Genomic DNA, 12,400 nt, shown 5'->3' with positions numbered 1-12,400 from the left:
TGGCAGAGGATGGAAGATGACCTAATGGCAAGAGGAATCGTGCCGGCAACTCTCGATTGGCCATTGCGAACAAAGAACTTTTTCTATGCTCATGGTAGCACAGTAAATAGGGAATATGGATCGTTTATTACTACCGATTCATTAATAGAAGAATTCACTAGGTTGGAAGATGCACTAAAGGCTAAAGGGCAAGGAAATTTCAAACTTGATAGAGAGAAAGACGAGCTGACTTATGCACTTAGGAATCCAGAACACACTGAACGTGTCCGAGGCATAGGTGTAGTTCCATGGAAGAAAGGTTTTAGTGAAGATATTGAGTCTTACAGAAGTCGAAAAAGAAGCAAGGTTGCAGTAGAAGAGAAGCTGCGTATCCTAGAAGGACAAGTAGCTTCGACTAATGAAAGAATGGATCGGTTTCAAGAGGCGTTAGCACTTAGCCAAGCAGGAGCTGCATCAGGTGCTAATGTGGACATAATAAGCCTCGCTTCCTAGCGACGTAGCAGCGTTGCTTCCACGGAGTTCCAATCAGTAGAAGAATCGTTTAATATGGTTGCAGGAAACAACAAACACTACCCCAAAGACGACATCATTGTGAGGACCCCATGTGAGCTTCTTACTCCGGTGAGGAAAATGGTCAAAGTAGTGGCTCACAGTATTGCTGAAGTACCGGTACCGGGCGGGACAATTCATGGCGTGCAGATTTCTGAAGGATTTGTTAGAGTCTAGATTGACTGAGTGGAAACAGGATGGGAAGACTTGGACCTTGAGATCCCTGGAGGAGATGGTGAAATGGTACTGGGACACGCCATCCACACCTGAATTTGTTGGGCCAAGCGCTACATAAGGTTTCCGCAAGCAGCCACAGATCCTGCATCATCCCCTCAGAGCTCAAGGCACAAATTACCAACCCTACCATCCAGGGATGCTCTTGCTCCAAGAGATCAAAGCATGAGTCCATCATCCCCACCAACTACAAGGGACCAAACCATGAGTCCACCATTACCTCAGCCTCCACTTCGTAAGAAGAAAAACTCGAAGGCTTCGGTCCTGCCACCTCCGAAGCAGAAGAAGAACCCACCTACTAAGAAAGCAAAGCCTCCACCTCCAAAGCTTCCATATGAACAAACTATGGAGGAAAATCATGCGATATCTATGGCTGAGGTTGCTACTCACTTCGGGCCAAAGAAGAAGCCCGAAGAACCACCAATTGATGAAGCAATGAAGAAATACTTTAAATCCCTAGTGGTTAAAAAAGTGGTGAAAGAATCCATCTCGGATTATGATCGCTCAATCACAAAGGTATTTCAGAAGAAAAAAAAGATCACGGTCCACCATTCCCTAGATCGGAGAACAATCTCAATAATTGATCGATCTGCTCAAAGTGCTTTCAAAAGAAGATGAGATTCTAGCTCAATGGATTGCTGAGACCAATCTCACAAAAGAGCAACTCCTAGAAGGGATGAAATTGAAACTTACCCAGGTGCTAGTAAATGGGAGTTTAAGTTGGAAAACCTCTTGTGCCGCCCTAGTTGGTGCCTCACTTGCCAACGAAAATGTATGCATTTCATAAATGGTACATGGAGGCAGCTGCAGATGGACGGATCATGTTCGCTCTCGGGTTCAAGATTGTGATTACTTTTGAGGGCCAGATGACATATGGATTGAGTTTGAAAGTTTATGGTACTTGTACCATCAAGACGCCCTTGACAACGAAAATGTATGCATTTCATAAATGGTACATGGAGGCAGCTGCAGATGGACGGATCATGTTCGCCCTAGTTGGTGCCTCACTTGCCAACGAAAATGTATGCATTTCATAAATGGTACATGGAGGCAGCTGCAGATGGACGGATCATGTTCGCTCTCGGGTTCAAGATTGTGATTACTTTTGAGGGCCAGATGACATATGGATTGAGTTTGAAAGTTTATGGTACTTGTACCATCAAGACGCCCTTGACAAGTCCCTTATTAGTGCATGGGTTTTGTAAATGTTTGCTCTGATATCTACATCCTAACTCCCCTACATTAATTGTGCATCGTCTCATCTCCTCTTTTATTTTGTATCATGCAGAATGGAGATTCAACATTGCCGGAGAAAACAATACTATCATGTCGGCTTCATAGACCCACATGTTATAAACGAGGAATGCTTATTGCAATGGCCAAATCGGACCATGAAGACTATTTTCAACTTTCTAGATAAACAACATCACATGCAATACATACTTTTGCCGCACAACTTTCAGTGAGTCATTCATCCCTTTTTTTCATCATTCGTTCAAGTTAATAATAAGTATATCTAACATTGCGTGTGTATATGTGTATGAACAGGTTCCACTAGATAGTGCTTGTTATCGAGATTGATCGAAGTCACGTCACAGCGCTGGACCCGAAGAGGAAACCAAAAGCAGAGTTCCAAAGCCTTGCAAACGCGCTTAATAGGGTATGGGCTCGCTTCATAAAAAAACAACCAGGACCGTTCAAGGAAGAACTTCATATCAGGGATAACTTTCCGGTATCATTTCAATTTAGACGTCATTTCTTTAAAAACAACGACTGATTGAATATTTTATAATTCCTTTTCCATATTTAATGTTTGAGGCAGGAGGATGGAAATAACTTATGTGGATACTACTGTTGTGAGTTCATCCACGACATTGTAGGTCCCAAGAAAGGCAGGGACCGTCAAAACCAAGTACGTAAACACAATTCATATCAATTTCAATACTTTTGAATCTGCACATATGTTGGTTTAAAATGATGATGTTAATTTGCACGTGACATATTGCTGAAATAAGAGAAGATCTCATCGCTCCAGAACGATTCAGGACAATTCAAGAACAACTATGTGGATTCCTTTTGGAGGAGGTCGTAAATCCAAAGGGAGAATTCTATTACGATAGAACAAGTGTGGGTCAACTTTATCCAATCAAGGACTCGGATGACGACGCATAGTGCAAATTCCGAAAACTTGTAATATTTGAAGTGTATATAAATTGTATAAATATAATATAAGTAAACTTTACTATATGCTAGATCAATATATATATATATATTAGCGTAATATTATTACTATACGCAAATGGATATTCTACACTTATACTAATACTAACCAACCCACAAATTAAAACGAAAAGGAAAAAAATAACCATTTAGTACCAACCAATCGGTACTAAACTGCCGTCCGTAACATCGCGACATGTCTCGCAGTTTAGTACCAGTTGGTACTACTTACCGGTACTAAATGGACTAAATGATCCATTTAGTACCAAGCATTTTAGCCGGTACTAAATGGCATAGCATTTAATTTTGATCAAGCAGTACCGGTCAGGTGTTCACTAATAAATAGGGTTAATAACCGGTACGAAAGGACGGTTCTCCGCAGTGGCGTGACAAGAGCAGTCAGCAGGGGAGGTGACACATAAGCATGCAGTTCCTTTCGGAAAGGCAACAATCGCCGCGCTCCTCGTTACTGTAGCGCACACATCGTGTAGTGCACTGCACAGCGCTCCTAACCAGGAACGAAGAATCTACACGGATAGGTTTGTTTGTAATTGTAATAAACATAACAAATTTTGTAACTAAAGGGGAGATTATTATTAGTTCCTGCCTGTGTCATCGTCATATTTTTGCCCAGCAACTGGTTAGTCAGTGTCCAACTGTGCATCGTCATTTGTCAAGCAACCGTTGTCACGCTGTGGAAAAGGAGGAGGCCAGAATGGAGTGCGCGTGGAAAAAGGGGAGATCGACGGAGAGGCCAGGCCAGCAGGTCGAATTTGGCGGCAACAAGGGAAGGAATACAAGGATTGGGTGAGTGGGAGTGGGGAGGTGTGAGGCTGCCAGCTCCTCTGCTTTTTGACCAATTCGCTCACCGGCCGGGACAGTGCATGGTAATGGTAATCCGTGAGCCGGACAAAGCCCCCGCCCGATCGATCAGAATCAGATATATCGTCTCGTTGCAAGCCAACCAATAAACGCTTTTCAGTACTATACTAATGGTATTTAGGGTCTGTTTGGGAGCACTCCACTCTAGAAAAACCAGCTCCACACTTTACTAGCTCCACTCCACGAACTTCAAATAAATATGGAGCTCCTGCACGTGTTTGGCTAATGGCAGTGCTCCAGCTCCAAAAACGTGAACACTTGTTGTGAATGGTCTATTTTACCCTTTGTTAACGGACCCACATGTCATACTATTCTATTTTCTCCTCTCTTCTTCCTCTCTCTCCTCTCCTCTTCTCTCCTACGTACTGCAGCACCTGCCAGAAGACGAACATGGGCCAGCCTACGCGCCGGCCGGCCTACGCCCCAGCCGCGCCGCCGCGGGGGAGCTCGCCCCGGGCGGCACGGCGGGCGGCGCGTCGAGCGGGTGGCGCATCGGGCGTCGAGCGGGTGGCGTGGCGAGCGGCGGGCGGCGCGTCGGGTGGCGCGTCGGGCGGCGTGGCGGGTGGCGCGTCGGGCGGCGTGGCGGGCGGCGGGTGGCGTGGCGGGCGTCGGGCGGGCGGCGCGTCGGGCGGTGGGCGGCGCGGCGGGTGGCGCGGCAGGCGGTGCGTCGGGCGGCGGCCGGCGCGCGGGTGGGACGGGGCGGCGGCCGGTGCGCGGGTGGAACGGGCGACGGGATTTTTATGTTTCACGAACCGGTACTGTGTAACGAGTGGTAATGGTGGGTAAATACCCACCAACTCCACGAGGAGGTTTGTACAGGGGGTTTTTGGAGCACCTCTTGAGGTACTCCAAAAAAAGGTGGATCTACCCCCCTGCTCCACCTTTTTCCTGGAGCCGGAGTTGCTGGAGCTAGACGCGTTTGGCTGCGAAATTTTCGAAGTTGGTGGAGTGGAGTAATTTTTTATGGAGTGGAGTGCTCCCAAACACCCCCTTACCAGAGGACGGGCACTGAACATGTGTGTAGGGGAAAAAAAAGGACATTTGTCCATAGGACACCATGAAAACGTTGTTTTGTGCGACAACGCACATCGCAAAAGCGTGGCTTAGTCTGCAAAACACCGATAATCTAATAATTTTTTGGTTGAGATGAGAGGTAAAACGAGCATTTTATCCTTGGACCCTACCTGTCATCATCTTTTTTTTTTAACTTAAAACGGCACCTGTCATCATCTTCTTCCTATCCTTATACTTCCATCCTCTCTTCCTTCCCTGTGCCGACCTCTCTCTCTTCTCTCTCTGGTTTCTCTTTTCCTCCACCGACCGCCTGTGCTGGTGCTCCACTTCTACCGGCACGAGCCAGTGCCATCGGGAGTATACTCAGTAGTATACATGTGTTATCAAAAAAAAAAGAAAAGAAAAAGGATCTAGTAAAAAGGAGAAAAAAAGGAGCTAGTATACGCTACGACATAAACAATTTGCAGGGTGAAATGCTGTTTTCAACCACCCCTACTTTTCACAACTAAAAATCACGATTAGCAGGTGCCCCTACAAATGAAATAAAAAAGGTCGCGGTGCTCCGCCGGGGCATGTCGCTGCCGCCACCCCGCCAGGCCGCGTTGGCTGATGTGCTCTGACTCGCCATGCCTTCGCATCTCCACCCTGCCATGCCACTGCTGCTGCCTCGATGGGTTGGCCCCCCGCTACTTCTGCCAGCCCACTATACCTGCGCGCTCTGGCCGCCGCTCGGCTGTCGCGCTGCCGGGCCGACGCGCTTGGTCTGCCATGCCACCACACTTCTGCCGTTAATCCTATCTGGCTTCCGGATGCCAATATCTTATATGGCTTAGTTGGTTCAAGATTCGTGCGTGACTTCCAGGCTGTCCGATTGCCTTCCTCTTCCTCTCCTCTCCTTCTTTCTTGCGCCGCCGCTGACCTCCCCACACCACAAGCCCAGTGGAGCGAGCGGGAGGTGGGGCCAGCGGTAGGGGTGGTGGTGGAGGCGGTGGTGGGTTAGGGTTAGGATTCGGAGTTGTTTGGGGTGGAAATTCCAATGGTTGCCGGCTATAGAAGAGGATGGGGTGGGGGTGGCGCGGAGGCCCGACAGTGGTGGAGGGTTGCCTGGCGGCAGAGGCGAGGCGGCGCGGGGTTGGACGGTCGGTGAGCTGGTGCCCGGCGGCGGGGGTAAGAAAGGCCACTAGATTAGGAAGGGCGAGGTAGCCGGGCAACTGCGGTTGGCGCGACGGTGCGGCAGCCGTTGGCCGAGGCAACGGCGGAGGGGGTGAGGGTGGAGGACGCCGGGTGCAAGGTAGAAGGTGTTTGTGGGCCTTGACGGCCCTAATCCATCCTTCCTATCTGGCACACGGAAGCCATTGCCCACGCCGCGCCTATCGTTGCCTCAACGGGCCGCAATCCGTGGCCGAGCGAGCCAGGGGCCGCGCCCTCAACTCCACGCCTACATGTAGAGGGACCGCTGCCTACACGTTGCTGTCGTTGGGCAGCCGCGCTAGGGAGCCACTACCTCGGAGCCATGCCCGCGCAGTTGGCTGGCCGCGCTAGGGTGTCGTGGCCTCTGTGATGCCTGCATGGTGGCCGCCCGTGCTAGGGTGCCGCGGCCTGGGCTGAGGTACCACGCACGCACACTGGGGGACCACTGCCTCTGTGCTGTCCGTCCGTGGCCAGCCACGTAGCCCGCCGTCGTTGCGCTAGGTGGTCATGAGGATGAGGGGAGAGGTAAGAGAGGGGAAGGGAGAGGATAAGGGAGAGAGAGAGGATGTGGTTGAAGGTATTTTTTGTTCCCAAAAATTTTTAGCAATATCCCAAAACTAATTTTTAGCGTTATATTTTTTAGTATTCTTATAGATGCTCTAAGGGTTTGCTTGCTTCTCACCCTGAGAAAGTTGCCTGTCCAGGCTGAGCATCCATGCACTTGATTTCATGAGTCTAGGTCTGGATTGCTGCCTAGCTTAGGATTGCATCCAAACAAGCTCTAATCGCTCGCATACTTCTGTTTTTTCATTGTGGTTGCCCGAATCTCTACTCTATCCCTGATGACCCGCACACCAAGGTGTCGAACTCCACTGCCGCAAGATCAAACGGCTGCACCCCACTTTCACCGTAAGCAACTTGCATCGGCGATATGCAGCCTTTCCGGATTCTAGAGATTAGTTCAGATGGTTGGGATTAATGAAAGCACACAAAAATATATGCATTCTCTATCTTATAAAGCGAACTTATGTGGTTTATGTTCTTTCCAAGGCAAAATCGAACATATTCACAAGCAAAATGCACGGAGCTTCTTTGCTCACGCAATTGATCAAGGGCTACAACCAAACATGCCCAATAGTATCGAATTGCACCTAAAATGGATATGCCATGTGGTCTAGAGACCTATTTGACACAAATAAGAAATTTTGAGAGCTTGGAGCACTATTTGATGTTTGGAAAAAATCAGAATAAGATTTAAACCACTTCAAAATAAAAAAATACAAAGCCGTATAAATATCTAAATGATGGTCCCACCTGTCATCCTCGCAGTGGGCCCTACTCCGCTAGCATTATCCACTCCACAGGCCACACAGTTCAGCTCACACGACCAACCCCACGCTGCGCGCTCCCTTCCGGAACACCAATGGCCTGCCACCTCGGCCTCGCCGGCGCCACCGCCGCCGCCGCCGCCGCCGCCCGCGCCCCTCGCCTCGCCGTGCTCGCCTCCGCCTCCGCGTCCGCCGCTGGAGAGCCTGCGCGCCGCATCATCCGCCGCCGTGCGCCGCCGGGTCAGCAGGGTTCGGCCCCCGCGCCCCCCGCCCAGCCGTCCGTCGCGGAGGTGCGGCGCGCCATCGGGGTCGAAGACGCCGCCGCGTCTGCCGCCTCCTCCAGGGAGGAGAAGAACTCCGCGTTCATGGAGCTAATCGCCTCCACCCCCATCGGGCAGCCTGAGAGCGAGCCCGAGCGCCGCCTCCGCGAGGCCGCCGAGTGGGTCGTCGACACCACCGAGACGCGCGCTTGCCAAGGTGATGACGTGCCCCAGTATTTCATCCATGCCAAGCTACATGGCCATGGAATTTGTGTTAATAGTTACTGCAATTGCAAATACACATTGTAAGCTGTACGCCTGTATCTATATATGATTCAGACTGAGATTGCTTCGTCTTGTGCTCATCTTTTTCAGGACAGAAGTCTTTCTTAGTGCTATGCATGATGACATTTCCTGCGTGGTTCTTGCTCATGTTTATTGCCCTTGGAGTTATAAAGTTACCATTTGATGTTCCGGGTCTGGATAATCTCCTAATGTAAGGTGTTACTTATTATTGTTTCCCTTTTTCTTTTCCAATTATACGACATGTAGACACTGAAATTGAAAGAAAAGGTATATATTGCATACTCTTTAAGTTACTTATGTTGTAATTTATAACTAAGTTGTAGTTGCGTAATTGCGTTGCTTGCTCATCTCTCTACAATTGGAATTAGATGTTCATAATTTTATTTATTGCTTCCAATGGAAGAAAGAAAAGGTGATTTTTTTTCGCTGGAGTTGATTGGACATAATAACTTCCCATCTATATGATATAGTTTGGCAGTATTACATCTTAAGTAATTGAATCAGGCTGCCTTTGCCTTCTAACTTGTTTGGTTGTGCCTTTTTCACATCATCCATGGCTCTAAACCTAACTTCATCAGCTGACGCCTTTGATGAGTTATAATGGTTTGGCGAATAACTCCTGCTTCCCCATCAAGTAACTTAACTAATCATCCAAATGGCACTAATTCTCTGTTAGCTCAATCTCCATTTCATCAACCTGAATCATTTGATTATGTGCTGATCACTGAGATCGAATGTAGTGGCCTCCCACCTTCTGCTTCTACCTCCTCCATGCTTTGTTCTACATTCTGACAACTCCATTTCTCTTCCATTGATTTCTGTGGCCCCACCTACTTAACTCCACCACTGTTTTCCCTGGCTGTCCCTGCAATTCTGGCAGCTGCCACAATATGCATCCCCTGAAACTTAGATCCAATTTGGGGAGACCTCTGCCCTCTCCCTCTCTGATCTATCTGAAAGTGTTGACTCCCATATCTATTCCGACAGACGGAGCTTGGTCACCAACTCAACCTTCCTCAATAGCCATACTCAGCTACTCGCTAGCCGTTAATTCTCACTCATTATTTCTCTTAGCAGGTTAGCTCTTTATTGCTATATATTTTAAAAACTTGTTTGCAAATAGTGCCAAGAGAACAATCTACCTTCTTGGTATGATGCAATTCTTATTGCCTTTTGAATTCAAGTTAAAGTATGAATCTACCCTACTGTATAAACTTGACTCCTGAATCAGGTAAGGAAATGAATGTGGCGTACATATGACCCGTATGCATTTGAATCAGAAATATAAGCATTTTCAAATGCATACTGTGTACTTTATGAAGAAAACAGTACATTTTATTCACCTGGAAAGTCATTAAGGATGTTTATGATGGTTGAAATGAATTGGATTTATTTTTCTGTGAGATGCCATGAGCCCATGAAATATGGTCTTTAGCACTTGATATGCAGTGCACAGTGGCGGACCCAGGGCCCGGCAACCCAGGGCACCTGCCCGGGCTCCAACAAGCAGAAGTGCACTGCATCATATCTTGTCAAAGGCACGAAGCAATAGCGCACAGCACACCACGTCTGCAGATTGTAGTGTTTGCCCAGGCTCAACAAAGGTTCTGAGTTGGCCACTGGCAGTGCAGATGTTGGCTCTGCTCTAATATGAATACATCAGTGATCTAGCATGACTTATTTGCTGCTATCAAATGTTATTAGATGATTAGTATATGAAGTGTCTCAGGTTATATTGTGTAGGGTCGGTGTTATCTTGTTGAATTCCCTCAATATTCTGTGTAGCAGCAAGCAACTAGCAGTCCTGAAAGTAGTTCTCAAGTTTTACTTTCTATGACACCTATTTCTTCTGTGTTATACAAGCACAAGCATATGGTAATTGTAATTGTTGACTGCCTGTTCATATATGAGATAGTTTTATGTGTAAACTGCTTTGTTGAATCTCCAATATATTGCTACCTTGTCACTAGGTAAAACTACAGTACCTGGCATTTTATTATGCCCTTTGTCTATTTGACTGGCATTTTTTTTGTGATATTTAGATTACATTATATTTTTTTGTGATCTTTAGATTATATTAGGGTGCTTTGAATGGAAAAGTCACCTCGTTATAAATTTAACTTTTCAGTCTAATAATGCAATTTTAAATATATCGATTGCAAGTGAAACCCAATTGGTTAAGTTCCTTCAGGCAACTTTGTTGTATTCAAATGATTCAAGTTCTGGGACTCTATTGGGTGAATGTTTTCGTAAGGGGTTGTTTTGTGTACTTTTTTTTTGAAAAAAACATATTGGATCAAAGTTGAAACTGGAAACCAGGAACTAACCTAACAGTACCATGAGTCCATGAGCACTCGTAGTCACGTTCTCTTTTCGACTAATAATGCCCTTACTGACAACTGACTTGCTTCTTATTGCTAGGAAGCTACCTTTAACCATAATTTTTCTGAAGGGTATGACGATACTTCTGCCTATCTTGTTCCAACCGGACTAGACTAGCAACCTGTTGCTTTACTCTTTTACGCTTCTGACCTGAACGTTCTGTTGGGAAATGAAGATTGCAGTTTAATTTTCATGCAGTTTTCGTCAGGTATTCATGTAAGTATGTAACGCGGACACTCGCTTACTTTGTGACATCTGTCTTACAATGGGTAATTGTATTATATTTTTGTATTGTTATCTGTTTCTGGATCAATTATGAGCTTTTCAGCTGTGTCTGTTCATATTATATATGAAAACGAGAACAGTAGCTTATGGTATTGTGAAATATTTTCTTTGGAGCTTTGAAGGACATAGGAAAGAACATGATGCTCAAGTGGAGCGCTAAGGAAACTTTATTTGATTAACTTTGTGGATCATCAGGAATGGATCTCTGTTAGTAGACTTTGGATGTATGTACAATCAGTGAAATCAAACACAAAATGTCACTTCAATAGCAGAAAACAGGTAAGAGTCGCAACATCTTCCCAGAAGCAAGCTGTAGAAGAGGTTGGTTTCACAGTTCGTGAGTATCACACTTCAGCTTAATGCTTTAGCTCTTGTTTGTAACACCTGGGGGCGCTCATGGAGTTTCTGCATTGACTGAAGTTGGGTTGGCACATTTTTTTGTTGACCGCCGGATGGGTTGGCATAATGTAACATTATTTTCTCGCTCAAATGTGATTCATTTGCAGTAGGAACTTGAGAAACAACCATCTATAGAAAGCTGATGTCATGCAGTTGTCTGGAGGCTAGCTTAGGCTAGGCTCTAGCAGGCGTGATATTCCCCTGCGAGAAAGATCCACGTTGAAGTTCTGGAGTTCTAGAGCTAGAAGTTACAAGCCGTAGGTATAGCCTCGGTTGAGATCTTGTGATGAACATATTATCATAGTAATATAATTCATGTTGTTTTGATTCAATAGCAATCCATATATGCTTCCTTTTGATTTCGACCATTATCAATTTGCTTATTCGAATCAATAGTCCGTAGATTGCTTAGAGTGTTCTTGTAGTCGCGATGACTAGAATTGTGTGTCTGGTATACCGTAACAGCTAGACGGGTGCCTCATGTTCATTCTCATGGAACATCATCTCGCGCAGAACGGTGGGACTGTGACATGATTTATTACTTGGTAGGACTACCTAGTGGGAAGGTTGGTATTCGAGAGTTCAGATTTAAAGATTCGAATGAGAACCATATTTTGCTTCATATGCATAGTCTATGTTCGTTCATATCTGTTGATCTCTGTTCATAATGATCTTGAAGCTCGAATCATGTTTACTGATGATTAATTAGTCCTTAGTCCTTGTAATCTTGTTTTCATGAATCGATAAATATTGAGGTAATAATAATGAGGGAAACTGCCTTTGCGGTTGACGATAGGTGTCCATCGGCGGCATCAACGGTAATAGGGCGTCAAGGTGGAGGGTTGAGCGATAGGGTTCGAGCTGGGACGGCGAGGCTATGATGGATTTCGTCGGCGGCTCTAGCTCAGAGGAATGGTGTCGATGGTGGATGGAAGAAGAATCCGGCGCCGGGGTACGGTATTTATTTGAAAATTTACCGCCTCCCCGTTGGCCACCTCCTGCTGGCCGTGCAGCTCGCCGGCGCGCACGAATTTTACCGTGCCGCTCAAGCGGCGAGGCAGGGGCAGCGCTGCTGCTCTGCTCTTCCTTTCCCTCAGTAAATTAGACAATCTCAGGAGTAAGTTCCGAACTAGATAAAAAGATTTATTGTAACAAAAACAAAACATAGCGTGCAAATCTCTAACATACTAGGCAACATCAAGCATACCAGCATAATCTCAGAAACCATGATGAAATAGCAGATCAGATTACGGTGTACGTACTTGGCTGTGATGATAAGCGGTGGTGACGGAACGACGACGGTGTTGCGGACGGAGCGCAGTAGGTGCGTCGAAGACGATGGCACGCTGC

The 12,400-nt window shown here is 46.5% G+C and overlaps 1 protein-coding gene across 1 annotated transcript; it reads left to right on the top strand.

Moving 5' to 3' along the window:
• The first annotated feature begins 7,472 nt into the window (after positions 1–7,472).
• LOC117846084 (probable NAD(P)H dehydrogenase subunit CRR3, chloroplastic) lies at positions 7,473–8,277 on the top strand. The gene is made up of 2 exons (XM_034727188.2): positions 7,473–7,895; positions 8,054–8,277. Exons 1-2 carry the CDS (start codon positions 7,514–7,516, stop codon positions 8,176–8,178), a joined length of 507 nt encoding a protein of 168 aa, XP_034583079.1. The 5' UTR covers positions 7,473–7,513; the 3' UTR covers positions 8,179–8,277.
• Positions 8,278–12,400: the final 4,123 nt, after the last annotated feature.

The sequence above is a fragment of the Setaria viridis genome, chromosome 2 (genome assembly GCF_005286985.2).
Source record: "Setaria viridis chromosome 2, Setaria_viridis_v4.0, whole genome shotgun sequence".
NCBI classification, from domain to species: Eukaryota; Viridiplantae; Streptophyta; class Magnoliopsida; order Poales; family Poaceae; genus Setaria; species Setaria viridis.
The sequence above is the reverse complement of the archived record's forward strand: the minus strand, read 5'-3'. Positions and strand labels throughout refer to the sequence as shown.

Bases quoted from the DNA above. Each gene is read 5' to 3' on its own strand.
- LOC117846084 (XM_034727188.2), top strand. From the start codon at position 7,514: ATGGCCTGCCACCTCGGCCTCGCCGGCGCCACCGCCGCCGCCGCCGCC. The intron at 7,896-8,053 runs GTGATGACGTGC...CATCTTTTTCAG, and splicing joins CGAGACGCGCGCTTGCCAAG to GACAGAAGTCTTTCTTAGTG.